Source organism: Pelobates fuscus, chromosome 6 (genome assembly GCF_036172605.1).
Source record: "Pelobates fuscus isolate aPelFus1 chromosome 6, aPelFus1.pri, whole genome shotgun sequence".
NCBI classification, from domain to species: Eukaryota; Metazoa; Chordata; class Amphibia; order Anura; family Pelobatidae; genus Pelobates; species Pelobates fuscus.
The window spans coordinates 125,153,277-125,172,307 of NC_086322.1; the positions used below are offsets into that span (position 1 = coordinate 125,153,277).

At 37.6% G+C, this 19,031-nt stretch overlaps 1 protein-coding gene across 12 annotated transcripts in view; it reads right to left on the bottom strand.

The window, feature by feature from the left end:
• Positions 1-19,031, bottom strand: part of RAPGEF2 (Rap guanine nucleotide exchange factor 2) — a 274,085-nt gene that overhangs the window by 41,868 nt on the left and 213,186 nt on the right. For all 12 annotated transcript variants that reach the window (XM_063458215.1, XM_063458218.1, XM_063458220.1 and 9 more), the window contains one exon: positions 13,730-13,861. In XM_063458215.1, the coding sequence (XP_063314285.1) occupies positions 13,730-13,861 (132 nt within the window). The remainder of the gene's footprint in view (positions 1-13,729; positions 13,862-19,031) is intronic.

Consider the following 19,031-nt stretch of genomic DNA (forward strand, 5'->3'; position numbering starts at 1 on the left):
TTGGGCAAGGCATGTGCTGGAAGAGTAATGAAACCTCTGCATTGTGCAAACGGTATAACGGAGCAAACGTGAAACAAGATGTCACAGTGAAGCAACGTGAATGGATGCTTATATTTTACTCATGGTATCCCAAACTAATCACCTGAAACAGAAGACATGATAGTTACAGCAAACAATTACAACATGTATATCTTAAACAATAAGTGTCAGCTTACACAAAATATCAGCATGTGACCTCTCTGAAAGAGGAAGCCGAGTATCAAAACCAATTCAGGACCACGTGACTTCAGTGATAGAGGAAGTTTAGTAAACTACAAACCAATTTGCGAGCATATGACTTCAGCGGTGGCAGACCCTAACCCCAACGAAAGCAGAATAACTATGTTATAAGTCAATTTAACAATGACCACTTGTACTTACAGTTGTGAGGAATTGTATAGCGAGGATACATCCAGTACTAACTAGCCAAGACTGTATCGACTGCCATAGGATGATATAATATGGCAGTATAACTTTCTGCAATATTAGAAAGCCTGACCTAGAACGTGCTGACGTACTGGCACAATAATATAACACAGGCAAAATAACCAAATTACAAAAATATCAGTGATGATAGAAACGATCGAACTGCATGAGAAACACGATTGCAACAGTGTGAAACTGCAAACTACCAGTAACAGGCAAACTACCAGGTTACTGGAGATGGCCACACGAAACAAAATATTGATGGCCGGGTTTATTATTATTGTGCCTGCAAAACTATCCTAACTCAGCAAAACACTATGAGACACAAGTAAAATAGATTGATATAGAGATACCCACATAATAACTATAATAAAACCCTGCATACTGAAATGCAGTTGCATGACAAAAGAATCACTGAAATGAGGATATATAACAGGAAAGCACTGAAGAAATTACAAATTATCACAAAATTGAACCAAATTGCATGTCATGATGACACCTCTGAAAGCAAATGTGTGCCACAAAAATACTGACGATATGTAAATGCACACCACATACGTAATAGAGAAGTGCTAATAAAAAAAATGCCAACGTCTGTAACAAAAAGTGCTATTGAAATGCAAATCCATACAACTAAAATAGCCCATAGAACTGCTGATATACACACGTCTACACCAACATGGCAAAATTTGCTGAAATGCCAATCCGAACGAGGGCAGAATAAAATACTTTGAGAATATCACATCTGTCACCACTCTGAATTCCCTGAAAACATTTGCATCCTTCTATTGGAAACTAACTGAAAGCAAACAAATTTATAGTTGTACTGTATTTGTCTTCTAGACTTGTTAAAACATTTGTTTGGAAAACGTACTGGTAAATCCCAGGCAGCCCAACTTATTTGGGTGTGGATTAAAAGGAATTCAGATGTACTGCTCAAAGCCAATTTTCCACTAGTCCACAAGGTACCATCCAGGACACGCTTGAAAACAAGAGAAACCATGATGCACTGGGTCCTGGTAAAACCGGTCTTGTCCGGCAAATACATAATGAAACTAATAATAAAGTGAATTGCCTATCTTATCAAAGTGTGAATATAAAAAAGCCCAGAACACCATAGGTTGTTTATTGAATAATCTGACCCTCAAAAACAATGCATAAAGGTGACTTACAGAAGACATTAAGTAAATTTCCTTGTGATCTGCTCCCACTTGAAACGAAGGGCAGTGACTGTAACTTATCCCTTGTTGTCAGAAGTAACACTTAATTGAGCCTGTTAATCCCCCTGTCAACTCCCGCCCACCCCCCATTAAATACCAATATGCCAGAATTCAATGCTGCAGTATAAGGTCTGTCTTTTCAAGAACCTTTAACCCCTTAAGGACACATGACATGTGTGACATGTCATGATTCCATTTTATTCCATAAGTTTGGTCCTTAAGGGGTTAAAGACATCGAACCACGTGAAGGATACATTTCTCAGCTGCCAATCAATAGTATTTTGACTTAGCCCAGGTGAGTCTGTACGTGAGTTGTGTCAGTTGAAACTTATCTTCAGATGTATTAACTCTACCAAAGGACTAGAGACCAGCATCAAAGCCAAACTCTACATCACAATGAGGCAAACATTACTTTTCAACTGTGCTGTAACTCTGGGGTCTAATAGTCACCTCCTCAACAAACTGTGGCGTACCAGAAAAAAAAAAAAAAAATTACCACGGAGGACCAAGGTGTAAATGGAACTAATGAAGGAACCCAAAAGTAGGTGCCTGTTTTGGAAGCTGGGAAAAGGAATCAAACCATGAGTAGGCACAGTGCATTGTGTGAGCCGCCCTCATACCGATTACTCTATAAATTAAACTGTGAAGATGAGCAGTAGATTGATGGATGCTGTTGGTCATCAATTCATGTTCTGTGCAGTGAGTGTTCAGTGTCCCATTTAACAAAGGCCAGTAAACACCTCCCACACGCGCATTCTATGTTCCAATGATTATTCAAACGAACCGTTAACATAATCATAGTATAAATGTGTGCATGTTCTATTTTAATCTGATATTCCTTTGTTTCCCCTTTTGTTTTTTATACATATAGGCCTACTGCCTCTTGAAGTCTATGAGAGTCTTTTTATATGTTAGTTCTCTGGGATTTGGTAACGGCATTGTCAATTCTTCCGATACTGATGTTTATTATTTTTATTAACTATTTTTAATTTTTGTTTTGGTTCCTTTTTCCTTACTATTCCACCTTGCACCAATGGATTATTAGGTTTTGTATGTTTTTTATTTTTACATTATGTCATGTTTTTACTGTAACTAGTTGTCTTCTAGTATCCAAGTGATTGCTTACAATGTATGTATTGCAGAGCCAATATAATGTTGACACCGAGATGAACATTGTGACTGTTATATGGGTTCATCCTTATATATGCTGCGCATGCACAACTTTCAAGTCACTCATACGGGATCCATGGTGGCGACATTTTTCGTTTCAGTATCAGCTGTTCGCACTCTCTGCATTATCGAGTGGTATATTCGATCAGAAAGCCTTGTTGGGCAAAACTGGGCTGAGTATTAACAACTTGTTTCTGTAAATGCTATTTGGCATTGGGATAGATCCTACCTCGCATCTCCAGTTTACCACCTTTGAGAAGATTTACTGCATAGTTGGATGTGTGTTCATTGTGGGGGAGGAACTTTGTTGCTGTTTATCGGAGAGGAGCCCTAGTGACTGTTGCCTGAAAAGTGCTGTTTTTCTTCAGCGCTCTATGTTTGTAAGTGCAATATGTATATGAGATATAGGTTGTTGTATTATTCATTCTACGCTATATACTTTTTACATTTTGTACTGTTCTTCATTTGGGAGATGTTATACCCCACATCATATTGGTATGTGTTTTCAGTAACATCTATTACCATATATATCATTTTACAGTGACTTTTTTTTTTTTTACCATACCTTAACACTATTTGTTTGTTGACATCTTCATGCCTGACATCACTGCTGATAATGTGGTATAACATCATGCATGCACAAAGTCACATTTCTGCTCTGCAGCTCTAAAAACTTTGTAACTGCTTAATCAGACTTTCAGGTTGGGTAATTACATAGTATCCTAAACTAATATTAATGTTAACTGTAAGGATTACTATGGTGGCGATTTTACTGTAGTGATTTTGGGAAGATTGTTTTATGTGATATATGCACTGACTGTTCTCGCCTACTCCCTGTTCTAATTTGTTCTTCCCATCCAACCATGTGTAAACCTTTCAATCTTTTAGAAAACTTTGCTCAATTTACTAAAGTGTTTATTAACTACAAATGGAATTGGAGTCAGATAAAAACCTCAAAAGTGGACTTAAAAAGCAAAACTTTGACAGTTGCAGAGATGGGAATGTTAACAGGCCAGCTAAATGTTGCCTGAATTTTACAATCCAGTTTTCAATTTACTAGAATTCAGAGTTTCCTGCATAAACCCCAAAGTCTCTCTCTCTGCCCATCTAGTAAACCTACTTTGCAAGGCTTCATTTTACTTATAGTGCACAAGTCACGACTTGTTACCACTTACCATTTGACACCGTCTAGAAACACAAAATTAACCCTCTGATAACATTTATGTCGTGTGATTTAGCACTTATTATTACTCCACTACAGCAGATGGAGTAGTAACCTTTCATTCCCTAGCATGTGTCAGTTTATCTCCATTACTTCTTTTAGTATGGTAGCACACACACAGGACTCTTTGTCAGCCTCAATTCTTGCTGAGGACCTTGAATAAAAGCTCTTCTGTGCTAGTTTGTAAACTCATGGGTAGGGTTCTCAATGAACACAGTTTCAGTATGTATAATTGTAGAGTGTATTGCTTTGGCTAAATCACTCCATACACAAACCAGACAAAAGGAAAAATATATATATATCTATTTGTTAAGTAAATGGTCTATTGTATATTTTGCAGTTATGAAAGTTCATTTCATGAACTGCAACATCTGGACACTTGTTCCAGAGCTGCATTTTAGTAAAGACCTTTACTATCTCAAGAGTCCATGCCCACTGTACAAATCAGCTTTTCCTAACTTGTTTTAGAGCAGCTGCACCCCCTTCAATAAAATAAACTGAATAGTAAAATATCAAATCGGTGGTATTTGCATGTGTGGGGGGGAGGGGGTGACAGCTGTGAATTCTGTTTAGAGCACAACAGGGAAGATTAGGCCAAAATTAATCAATTGTTTGAGCAAGCACTTGAAGCTATTTTTTAAGCCCTCTAGGCAAGGTCATTTGTGACCAAAAGCTATTTATCTATTGCGAGTTGTACTTGCTGTCCTGGGTGTAAAAACTGGATGAAGCGGAAACAAATCCCCCCACCAGATAGTTTTATAAGTGAGGAGTATGAAAGAAGTCAATGGGTTGTAGAGGGGTGAAATGGGAGAGACAGTACAGGGTGTAGGAAAAGTACGGGTGGGAGACAGTTTAGGCTAGGGATGAATGATTGACACCAGCAAGGGTAGGATATATGAGCATCAAGTGCAGAGAGAGATGTCAGAGACAAGTAGTAAAGTGGGGTAAAGAGACAAACGTGGTGAGAAAATAGGGACACATGTGGGGAGTAATATGTGAGAGATGCATGGGAAACATGGGGAATAGGAAAGAGAAAGGAGGCAGACTAATTAAATAATGGTAAATGTTGGAAGTAATGTGAGAAGCCCCAAATGTGGAGCTCTGTAGCCTCGTACCTTCCTGCCCCACTGCTGTGCCCGTACCACTATCCTTAGATAGCTAGAACCAACGCAGCGCTACGGATATAAGGAATATCATACTCTGCTGCTTCAATTCATGGATAAATCGAAGAGACCGGGCAAGGAGAACATAGAGTAACCAGGCAGAAGGGCCCGGGGAGCTGCACAATGAAGAGCAGAGCTGGTGGACTGCTGACTGCTCTACCTTCTGGAGACTTTCAGCTGCCGTCTCTGAAACAATTGCCTGCTGGCAATTCCTTCCACCCCCTGCATGACAACAAGCTCTAAGAAACAGGGAAGGAATCAGTAACCTTTTTTATGATGTGTAAGTGTGCCTTTGTGCGACCCACACATTTACAAATACACACGTACCAGTGTAGCCAAACTGATTCCATACAAAATTAAATAGAATCAAGCATCCATGCCTTTACCGTACGCACACAAAAATATACTCAGAGGATTATTCATTAAATTGAATATTGTCAAGGGACTTGCACATATTAGGCCAAAATATCAGCACTGGAATATGGATTGGAACATTCTTCCAATATGGCCGGATTAATATGAGATTAACTAACATTCCATCACTGGAAGAGTTAATGTGAGACTGGCTAACATTCAGTTACCGAAAGGATTCATGTACAAATCTGCCTCTTAGTTCTTCGTAATGCCCCTAGAGCACAACAGGGAAGATTAGGCCAAAATTAATCAATTGTTTGAGCAAGCACTTGAAGCTATTTTTTAAGCCCTCTAGGCAAGGTCATTTGTGACCAAAAGCTATTTATCTATTGCGAGTTTCCTTTTATTGTTTAATGTACCAAGCTTTGTTTCTTAGAATGTTCCATCTTTTCTTATCAAATACACACATAAATTCTATTCTGTATTAGTATTGACGTAATCAAAGCATGAGCATGCCATATATTTCTGCACCCTATACGCACTTTCTATTGGTTAAAACACCAAGACGGTACGTTTTCACAAGGCATTTAAGGTGTTCAAGGACGAACCTTGGCCAGTGTCCTCTGTAGTCCAGTCAGTCTTCTATGCTTTGTATCACAGCTACAGAACAGTTATAAAGGGTGTAAAACTCAATGCTATCCTGGCTCCTCCAGAGTCTGTGTGTGAGGCTGGACAGGAAGAAGAAAGGATAACTTCTCATCCGCCTACTAGCAGATTCTCACCCAGAAAGCATTTTGCAGGAAGAGCTGTGACAGCAATGAGTGATGCATACTTTATAACAGCTCATGCAGCTCTACTGTCATTCATACAAAGATGACTGGATTACAGAAGACATAGGTGGGTGACTACTTTGCAAATAACTCTTCAAACTCCACATGCCCTAAACACCCATGTTTCCTATACCAAAATTAAAGCCCCTAAATCCTAAACAAACGCTTCCCTTGGTACTTAAAATGAACTCAACTCAATATTTCTAAATTTAAGATCTCAAAGCCTACACCTTAAAACCACTTCACTTTAAAGAAAATCTTTCCAAAACGATTTATCGACAAAAATTCCCATAGACTTTAATAGTGAATTTTGTAGATAAATCATTTGGAAAGTTTTTTCAACAGTATTTGGAGAGCTTATTAAACCAAGACCAATAAACCATTATATTTAATCCTGCATGCATTTACACCGCTGCATACACCCACTATCAATTCAAGCATAAACCATCTAATAAATTAAATGAACAATTGTTTGGGGGAGGGGGGAGGGATTTAAGGGGGGTTCTTATGCCATTGCGTGCTGTCCACCAATTAAAGGGACACTATGGTCACCAGAACAACTACAGCTTATTGAATTTGTTCTGGTGAGTAGAATCATTACCTTCAGGCTTTTTGCTGTAAACACTGTCTTTTCAGAGAAAATGCAGTGTTTACATTACAGCCTAGTGATAACTTCACTGGCCACTACTCAGATGGCTGTTAGAGTTCCTTCCTAGGTCATGGCTGCCTAAAATGCATGCAAACATTCAGTGTCTCCTCCCTCTGCATGCAGACACCGAACTTTCCTCACGGAGATTCATTGATTCAATTCATCTCTATGAATATATGCTGATTGGCCAGGGCTGTGTTTGAATCATGCTGGCTCTGCCCCTGATCTTCCTCCTTGTCAGTCTCAGCCAATCCTATGGGGTAGCATTGTGATTGGATCAGGCTACCACTTCTGATAATGTCAACAGACTGCTTGTTTTTTCTGAGGCAGACAGGGCAGAGCCAGCAGCTTCTGGCTTGAATACAGTAAGATTTTGCTATATTTATGGAGACATGAGGGGCCAGGGGGGCTAGATGGTTGTTTTTAACACTGTAGGGTCAGGAATACATGTTTGTGTTCCTGACCCTATAGTGATCCTTTAAGATGAAATTTACAAAATGGATTTGCGTATTATAATGTCTCCAAGTAAAAGAAGAGATACATCATATAATGACCGCGTGAAGACATAATGCTAACTGATACCACGATATTCTAACAGCTGTAGTAATCATCCTTAGTCCATCTAGTGTGAATTATTTTCAATCACCTCAATCAAGTATTTTCACGCTACAGCTTACTCTTTCTATGTTTTCTCTTCTGTTCTTTCAAATACAATAATACTAGCAAAAATAAATGTAAAAATAAACGGTCATCTACACGTTTTTTAAGGTAGCCCTTCTGAGTGATTCATCTTCTAATAAAAGAAGACAGAGCTCAAGCAGTGCTCCTGCTCAAATGACATTAATATCATTTATTTATAGTGAACAAATTCCATCACACTTCTAGGAAGATAAGAAAGCTTAGTGTGAAAAATTATTGTGATCCTTTGAGTGCAATGTCTCCAAGCTTAGTCTACAGAGTAAATAAGGCAGAGAGACTCAAGTTATTGATACTAATATGTAAAATGTATTACTTTAGGTGGAAACCAGGTAAAATGTGTTCACTAGTGTCTAGATTTTATGTGACAATTAATATTGAGGTTTGCAGAACTACTTGACTGCACTACTACCTACCGGTATTTGTGAAATCAGCATCCTATGAAACAATGGTGGGTGGGTTGAAAGGGGGAGAACCAGTGATGCACTGGCATTGCCCAAAAAATGCAGACCCGCCCAAATTAATGCACATCAGGCTACCTACCAATCATCCAGGTCAACTCACTGAGAACGGACAATGCAAAGAGCATGGTTTATGTGCCCTTAGCATAGTGTAAGCATGTCTAATGATGCTCTCAAATTACCGTATATACTCTAGTATAAGCTGAGTTTTTCAGCACATTTTTTGTGCTGAAAAACCCCAACTCGACTTATACTCGAGTCAATGTCTGTATTATGGCAATTTACATTGCCATAATACAGACAGGGGGCTGGCAGAGAGCTCTTACCTCTCCTGCAGCTCCCTCCTCCTCCACGCCGGTCCGGTCAGCACCTCTGTCAGCTCCCAGTGTAAGTCTTGCGAGAGCCGCGGGGTCATAGTGCGGCTCTCGCGAGACTTAGTGCTTCCTGCCAGCCCCCTCCACTGAACTGCCAATGCCACTGGACCACCAGGGAGTGAGAGCCCCCCTCCCTGCCATGTATCAAGCAGGGAGGGGGGATGGAAAAAAAAATATATAAATAATAATAAAATAATAAAATATTAATAAAAAAATAGAAAAATTACTAATAAAACAAAAAAAATTATAGTAAAAAAATAAAAAAATATTCAAATTATTTTTTTTTTTTAAATAATAACAAAAATGCCCACCCCCCACCAAGGCTCTGCAACACACACACACACACACACACACACTGCATTCATACACACACTGTAAATAAATATTCAATTAATGTAATTTTTTTAGGATCTAATTTTATTCAGAAATTTACCAGTAGCTGCTGCATTTCCCACCCTAGTCTTATAATCGAGTCAATATGTTTTCCCATTTTTTGGGGGTAAAATTAGGGGCCTCGGCTTATATTCGAGTCGGCTCATACTCGAGTATATACGGTAAGCATTTTGGGGAGAGCAGGAATTAAATCCAGTAGGGAGGAACAGGACCCTAGAATATGGACTGTGCTGACGAAACTGGGATGTTTGGGAGGCTTGGATTAGTGTTTGTACACTGTAGTGTAGAGGCTATTGATGACTGGCACAAGATGATTCCATCACAAGCCAAAAATAAAAATAAATGCCCACATCATACCAAGACGGCCTTATTTGTGCAATTGTTCTGTTTTTTTTCACCTCCCAGGTTATTAGGCACAGCAATGCAGCAACTAAAGCCTCCTGTGTGGTAAACATTAATAGCTAAGCATGAATTATGCACACATGGCACTTAACACCCAGAGAAATTCCACTTCACAGCCCCTGCACTGGTATAAAAGCTGTCCTTGAAAATCCAATTGCTTCTCTGTGACAAAAACCCCATCAGTACCTGGAAATCATGCATTCCTGAGTAACACGAGCCTGGGATGAGGTAATGAACACAGCTGTATAAATCTTCACTGAAAGTGTAATTGTAAAATGTGTCTACAGGCACTTACCTCACTCCAGACAAAATACTAGCAGGCCAGATGTCGCACTGATCAATCTGACCCAGCTATATTACAGTCATTAATATTAGCAATTAAAACTCAGATCAGTTTCTACTCCCCACCTATAGCCACTTTATTTTATCCTCAATCCATTTCTCCTCTTCCTTACTTTTTTATCTCACCCTCATAAAAGACTTCCTGGGTTTGGTTTGGCAGACTTTTAATAGCATCTGAAGTGGCTTCTTATGATCATCTTACAATTGATTTGTGTTGTTTATCCTTGTATAGCCTTGTGTTCCTAACACTGTTTTTCACCAGACCGGTGTGAAGTAAAATTGATAATTGCAATTTATTCCATGATACTAAATAATATATTGTTATTATGTTTACGAATAAAAAAAGAAAGAAAGAAAAGAGAACATTTGAGCATGTGTGATGTTAGACAGCATGTGAATTGCCATCACACTAAGGATAAAAGGGGTAGTAGATACCACAAACAGTGCATCTGAAAATGTGGTCCAATATATGGTATCTCAAAGGACCCTTCCAGGCTTATTTTAATGTTGTTTAATAGGCATTTTTACCATTAAAAATCCTACAATAAAGGGAAATAGAATAATAAAGTATTTAACTAGAGGCATCTGGCTTCAAAAAAAAAATAGAGAACTAGTTCTGAGAACAACCAATGTCCAGGAATTACCGATCTCCCGGTTCTGTTTTCAAGTGGTTTATCTAAATAATTTAGCTTTCTCAGCAACCCCAAACCCTCTGCACAGTTAATGTGGAAGTAAGATGTTTGCATTATTTTTGCCGAGTTTGTTTTGCGGTCAGGTTTTACATTTTTGTTTCTGTAGTGTGGGGTCACATCTTGGATCACTGTTGTGACGGGTGTTTAAGCATGTTTTAGCACTCCACAGCAATAAAATGCTGCAAATGTCTCTAGTAAGGCAGAAAATGAGCATGTATATTATGTGGCAATAGTGTGATATCCAGATGAGAACTCCCTCCATTTTCTAAAATGGCATAAATGAAATGTGGCATTTCAATAGCTTTACAGATAACGGTTTGCTTTTAATAATCCTTTTGCGAAACTTCAAAACAAAGAATTGCGAAACATATCACACACATTAATTTCACATATGCCTACATTACACGGTGTATCTGAACACCAAGAAATGCTGAATTTGAACTATTTCAGACACAACAAAATGAAAAGAACATGTGCATAGGAGCAAGGTCTCGCATTTAGACTGTGTGAATGGAAGGATAATGAAACCACTTGCCTTGCCAAGAGTGTTAATGGACCTTGGCTAATGCACAGCCATTTCTTTTAGACATCTGCCAACTTGCTTCCACAGTTCTAAGTTAAGGAAAAAATGAACCCATTTCCTTTATCAGTCTGGAGAAAATAGGAAAGGGTGTGTGCTCAAATTCATAACTTACATAACAGTTCTTAGATAACCCTTTCATGTTCAAGCATTTAAAACAGGCAAGGGAAATGTAAAAGCAAGTTTTTTTTCACAGGTTTAGTTTTCAGGAAACACAGTTAACATTCCCATTTAAAATAGGCTGACCAATTAAAATGTCTAACTACAACAATGGGTCTTGATGTCCACAGGAAAAACCAAAATATATATCATTTCATAGGCACTCATTTGCTTGTGCCTAACTATCATGATGATTATGTGAACATCCTTCCTTGCCAAGCCATTAGTTGAATCCTGCTGTGCAGAGCAAATGAGTGTTCACCCAGTGAGTCACTTCTGCTTCTGTCCAAAACCTACTACAGCCACTTTATTAGTGGATATTTGAGCATCCAAGTAGAACTTGTAAAACATCAAAACAGAAGGTGGGATGCTCCGGGATCATGCACTGAAAACACATCTTGCATTATAAACCACCCACGATGGGTCACAAAGTTGATCATTATTCTTGTAACACCGTAAACAACTGAAAAATCTTCTTGCATAATAGCAATGTTTTAGAAGAGTATTTCTCTGCCTAAAGCACAGCACCTCCACAAGAAGCTGTGCATTAGCATAAGGAAACAACTTCGAAAAAGTGAACAGATGAGAAACAGCATAAGTTGCCTGTTGGAAGCTTGTTGGGTTTATTCACTAAAAAATAATTTTAGTTCATTTAAAAACAACTGCAAAATGCAGGCAAAAGAGTTTGTCGGCCCTGATATAGTCAGAGTTTTTTGTGTTTTTTCTCTTTTTTTTTTTTGTTTGTTAAATCTAAAATTTTGCAATTGGGTAGTCAAATCCGTTTGGTAAAAGACTTATTTCAGTGAGTACATAAGACCAAAATTTAAATATATAGATTTTAACACTAGCATTACCTAATTATTTTAAAGTTATTGAAAGGTTATTTAAATTAACATTGTACTAAAAAAAAAACAGAAAAGGTTATTTTTGCATATGTTCTTTGGGGGTGTATGAAATCTAGAACTGCAGCCACTTCAAGCACTCCCCAAGCCAGAAGTGTCTCATTGAAAAGTCTAGTGGACCAGTTGGGTGAGTTACATACACAGTGTCACACAGAAAATTTAAATCGCCAACTCCCTGATTTAAAATAATAAATAAAAACAACAAATCAAATAGACCTAAATCAGACCTGTTATGTTTTTTTTTTTTTTACCTCTTCCCTTTCTAGGTGCAGAAGTCAGAAGAAAAAATAAAAACAATCTCTCCCCCTCTCTCTCTCTCCCCATCAATACATCACTTACCCCTGCTGAACTACAACATCTATCATTCTCAGTGAGATTTTGGCTCAGGCTGGTGGGAGTTAAAAATATGCATCTGATGGGATAGTTAGGTAACCACTTGAAAAACAGCTGATGCGGCATGTAACTCCTGTTAACTTCATCTAGTGATTGGCTAAACCTAATTATTTTAATCTTGAACAGCTTTATTTATCGAACCACTGTTTTAATGGACACATACAAATTAATACTGAAATATGAATTTTATTACATGAATCCCTAAATCTCTAAAACCACCCATCACTACAAGAGGCATTGGACTGGAGATTTCACATCAGTGCATATCAAGGCTACTTCTGGGAAACATTTGAATGGATAATACCCAGAAAAAAAGGCTGGATCTTTATTAGTCGCTGACGCCAGTTTTACAGATAATGTAAGGTCTACATTTTTAGGGTTTAGGAAATGTTTGCGCAAATGTTTTACAAAAAATATACATAAATAAAAATGGCAACATTATGGACACAGAGTTTACTATTATGTCTATGGTTTTACATTGAAAATGATGTCATCTCTGTGTGCAGAAAAAAAATGTTGTTTAGTATTCAGTAAAATTCAGATAAAAGAAAACACTTTAACTGACATCTGTTGGCTTTCATATACGTTTCCTTTGACAATGGAAATTAATGGAATAAACTAAAATATGTAGCTGACTTGACGATGCATTTGACATGAGACACCTGACATGAAAATTCATGTTTCTTGAAGTTTGCGAAGAATCATGGTAATGTTTGTTTTTGTGCAAATCAATATATTAAAATATCAAGCCGGTGCACTTGTCTTGGATTCCCTGGTCTATTTTGCCACATTTCTGCCAATGGTGTATGAGAGATCGCATGAATCATTGTCAGCAGCACTAAACAGACATTTGCAACCACATCAAATATCAATGTATCTGTCCCTCTAACCCTTCAATACAACAAAATAGAAAATTGAGGAAGAAAAAAAAAACCCTCAGAATTACAGTAATAACAATGGTGATTACTGTTTGTATACAGCACCTGCTCCCAAAACAGAGTATTCAAAGCACTTGGCACATCTCATTGTCAGCTGACAAACAACATCCCTATCAACTCCATGGTAATCAATCTATCCACCTAGAAAATTGTGATATCATCCTGCTGGGGAAATACCTAGCTTTGAAGCTAATATGCTAACACAATTGGACTGCATTTGAAAAACTGAAAAAGTTAATTTACAGTTAAAATGACTTGTTTTATTTTTAGAGGTTTTGATTTTTAGGTTTACCCATGTTAGGCAGGTTTGGAATGTTTTCTCACCTGGTAGATATCAGACAGGCTGCTGCTTCCAGAATCACTGGTGATGCTACATCCTGAATGGCTGGAAGATACCTGGGTCACCTGTGGATGTAGACTGTCTGTGATGTGTAGTTTGGTGAAATCAGCAGGAAGCTAAAGGTAGAGAATACATAAAAATATCAGCAATGGTTCACATGGTGGACTCTACATGTGTTCATAATCTACTTTGGCATGTCATGCGATTATTACCACCTCTGAATAATGCTAATTTGAAGTGTCATTTAATAGTAATGAGAATAATGGAGTTATTCCCACAGGACCCACAAAATCAGCTGAATCACACAGGACGAAACTGCCTCATAGCTAGAATAGTGATATGGGATTCTTGAAAGAAGGAGAAAATATATGCTACATTCAATATGAATAGATTTTCTCTAATGCTGGATGTCCTCATGCAGGGCGTGAGGAGGTCCAGCGTCAGGTGACCAAAAGTCGCCTAGCAAATAGGAGGTGTCTCCAGTGGCTGTCTGATGGATAGCCACTAGAGGCAGTCTTGGTCCTGCAATGTTATTATTGCAGTTTCTATAAAACTGTAATAATTACATTGCAGGACTAAGGAAGACAAGGACACTGCAACCAGACCACTTCAATGTGCTGAAGTGGTGTGGGTGCCTGCAGTGTCCCTTTAAACACTGCCATTCTTGAGATATATCAACTGTTTTACAATTTGGCTCAAACGTGACTAGCGACTGTCCGACAGCCACTAAAGGGGCTTCATTCTTATCATATTCAATTTTTAAAGGTCTTCATTTTACAAAAGGCACATAGAGAAGCATTACAATTAATGCATCTATATGAGAAGTATTGGACTGGCAGAATTTAGCAATTCATGCACCACAGGCCCCCACAACTTATCTATGAGAAGCATTGACTTTGACCACAGAAGATCAAGCATGATTATCTCATTGAGGGAGCATTTGGATACTGAAAGAAATCTATCCCAGTCTTAATTATAGATAAGTTTAAAGGAATACACAGTGCATCATAACTTGCACTCAGCCTATCATTGGCCAGCCATGATGTGTGCATAAATATTCTATTAAGCAATACATGCAAAGGGTAGCCAATGATAGGCTGAGAGCATCAGCTGACACTGTCTATCACTACCTTGCTTCCTCATTAGCCAAACTCCAAAGGAGAGTCGGAGTAACAGGTGCCTGGAGATACTACTTCTGTGTTAAACTGTTCAAAGACAGCATGGGAAGGTAAAAATGGCATCAAGGGTTCTACAGGCACAATAATCACTTGTGGCAATGCTCACAGTTTACAAAATGCATCATACAAGGTTACTCAATATAATTTTGTTGAAGGTACTTGGTAGGAAGTAAGCAAAAATATTAAGTTATATATGGCCAAGGCTAAATAAATATATATATATATATATATATATATATATATATATATATATATATATATATATATAGTCAACCATGTGTTATATTAAGGTAAAAAATAAAGATATTAAACATCCAACAATAACAATAGAATCATGCAAAACACATAGAAATTAGAATTAGAATTAGATAATATGCTCTCGAAAATATTTCTAATAGCAAAGGGATGCATACAATAACTAGGATAAAGACCTCACAGTAAACGTCTGAGTAAGTCAGTTTGGGGGATGTTGAACTGGGTAAAGTGATCTAGCGTTAAGAGTGTAGGAAAGGTCAGAATCTAAATATTTTTTTTTAAATCAGCAATAATTTGTATCTTTATTTTTCTCAAACCGGATTAAAAAGAAAATAAAAAAAAATAACAGCAATTGTTCTATTTTATTGACACATAATTATGGTGTTTAATAGGCTTTAAACGTAGGCGTGTAGAACATAACATAAGGTGCAACATATAATTTAAAAAAAAATAAAAGATTCTTCTTTCTTCAGTTCTGTCAAAAATATACATAAAAAAATTATGAAAATGTGTGCCACAGAAAATCTGTACACACACACACACACAATATATATATATATATATATATATATATATTATTATTATTATCATTAAGCAAGGGGTCCCTGTGAAATAGAGCAGGGTGCGGTGTCTGAAAGCAGGGTCTGCAGTAGCCTTAATTTTTTTATTTTATTTTTTTTACATAAAAGTCACGTGGAAGTGGTTTCGTTCTTTGCCCACAAATCTACACAGATGAGCATTTATTTTGTTTTGTATGAATGTTTTTTTTCCACAGGGCGCCTTTAGTAGGTACTATGTAAATCTGGCACAGCGTATGAGATTTTAAGTCCAACACAGAATGATCAACATTTCCAAATGGTGCCTTTTATGGTATGTAAAAAGAACCATCTATCCCAGCATTTCCTCAGTAAAAAGAAAGATTTGTGCGCCCAATAATGCAGAATGCAATCATTGGCAATTACAAGCTTCCCTCTTCGTTTATAGACATGAACAAGTGTGAGTCGTTATTGTAATAACAGAGGCAATGAAAGGGCAGGCTGCATGAGATGTGTCAGAACACTATAATCAGCACGTATTCACCAAACTGAATCACCTCACTTCTTCCTTGCATAAGGCTGAAGCCCCCCACCTGATTCACTAACTCACAAACTCGAAGGAAGAAAACTGAACATCTGCATTCACAAAGGAAGGAGAAAGGCTGGCGAAATGGGCACTTGGAAAATAAAATGTGAAAAATAGGCTTATTTACTGAAACTAAATCACATTGGATTTTTATTTGGAAGAAATTCTGAAAATGCAGTGGGTCTGCTAAGAGCAGATGAAGGAAAGAATTCTGGACAATATGTAAGCTGTAAGAGGTTTTTGGCTTCCCTGGTTTTCATAGTCGTTTAAACATTTCACTCAGACATATTTCATGTGCTAACAGCACAGCTGAGGAAGCCATTTTTCTCCACGCAGTTTATGAAAAGAAGGCTGATTAATACAAAATAAACACATAAGCAAAGTCCTTATGTAATACCCAAAAGTGTATTTTTAATAGTTTGATATTGGTACTCGTCTCCAGTAAGGTTTCATGCGGACGCCTATTGGCATACATTCTGATTTACACCTGTACTAGTGAATTCTCCCAATGTTGAATATCTCACAGCTGTTAAAGTCTCAGGCTCCCGAACCTTGGGTATAAACATGGCATTTGTCCAGGGTGCCCAACCGTCAGCTTTGGTTGGATATGGTCATAAGGGCAATAACCCAGAATAATCCTTTTGTGTCTTCCAATAAAAGCTCGCCTAGCTTAGAGTGAAATGTATTAAATGAAGAATTTAAGGCAAAGGTCGTACAATCCTGCATCTAGCAAAACCTAAGACAGACAGCAATTCGTAAATATAAACAAAAGGAAATAATGGTATATAATATGACATTGCTGTACATATGTAGTGCATTGAATATAAAAATTAAAGAAGGGTAGTAATGTCCATGGAAGACATAGTTTGACATAATCAACAAAAACTAGTTGATTACTGGGGGTGGGGGAAGAACGGAGCCATACTGGGCACAAGTAATGAACACCAGCATTTGTGACCTCTATCATGTAATAAGGCAGATGAATGAGACATCGATGGCAAGCACACAGAGAAATTGGGAGGTTTTAGTGGCTTACACCCTTGGTGGCATCATTCTGAGTATCAGTCTTGCTTGCGGGGGGTATTTAAATGAGGAGGTGAGAGACATTACTCTGTTGTTTATTGCCTTTTCCAGAATAATAAATCCTGCTTGGAGCCTGGTGTATAAAGCAGCTTTACATTACAAATGAACCACAATGAGACTGATACTAGGCCAATTTGCTTGGCTTGTAAATTCTCCAAACCAAGCATCACTGTTGCTATTTCTAGCAGAGGTTTTTCCAGTCCAAACACATTTTCAGTCCTTTAAGACCAAAAGGTAATCTTTAAATAAACTGTTTCACTTGCGATTTTGTTTCGTCCCCTGATACAAAATGAATGTGTTGTAAAACAGATTGCAGCTGAATATTCTACGCCCAGTGACTCTGAGATTAATCGAAAATGTGATGACTTCATAGGCCTGGCAGTGTTCCCCCTAAGCTCAATGTATGCAGGAGCTGTTCTACTAGAACAGCGTGTGCCTCAAAGCATTACAAGAATCCTCACTTTCTGTTTAGTTTACAGCATGAGATCCAAAACCAGGAGCCAAGCCTACAACCCCTCAATATGTTCCATCTGCTTAACTGGAACAATAATATTATCCACTGATGCTGTGTTTTACATGTATACAGAGAACAATATCAAAGGATTAAGATATATATATATATCCAAATACCCATCTAAAACTCAGTGCTCAAATAAAAAGGTTTGTGCAAAAGCACCTATGTACATGACATATCGCCAACACACACAAAAAAAGCAGAAAATACACGTCAGCTTCTATGACAGCAGCAACACGATTTACCAATAATTGTGAACATCGCCAATGTTATGAAAGGAATGTTTTTCATTTCTGATGTTAATGAGAATAAGCAGGGCAATCTTGTGTATAGACCATTTTATGTGCCTGGCTATAGATTCACAGGTAGTAAAAACAAAGGAAACAATCCCCCAGACGGGCAAGGTTTAATATGGCTATAATTCGCTCTTAGTGGACAAGCATTGAGTATTTGAAACAAATGTAGAGTTGTGTCCACATAACAAAACAAAAGAGAGCAAAGGATGTCATCAGCCACTCTATATCAAAATGAGAATGAGATCGAGAAAAAAACGTTTCAGTTTTTTTTTTTTTTATATTTATGATATCCGAATATATAGGTTTGGAGAGCAAGAAAAGACCCTTCATCATATGCATCATTCATTATGTCTCTGGCTTCAATGTAATATGTTCTAATTAAATCAATAAGGAGAGCAAAAATGTTAGAATGGGTAGCCTTAATGTGTGCCTATTATATAGTATGTATTTTTATCCATTTATAATACCCATATTATCCAGTAATCTGATATGGTGACAGGCACTGTCCACTGCAATGAAGCAATGACAAAGGACACTTGTGGACATCTTGTACAAAGGAATAGGGTAGAATGCATAGTAAATGAAGGCAAAGTTATTCAATTCATTGGGCAGCTGCAGAAATCTACCGTGCAGTGTAGCTATTCAATTTCACAAAAGGAAATTCAAAATTATTTACACAAAGTCAGCTGGCAGATTGCACGGCATATTTTACTGTACCATTAATATGAAGCTGAAACGTGGTGTGACACTCTAAAAAGTAATTTCAAATCTCAATCTGTCAGTGCTACATTGCATTGTTTTCCGTTTCAAATCCCCATCTTTCTCAAATTCGATTTTA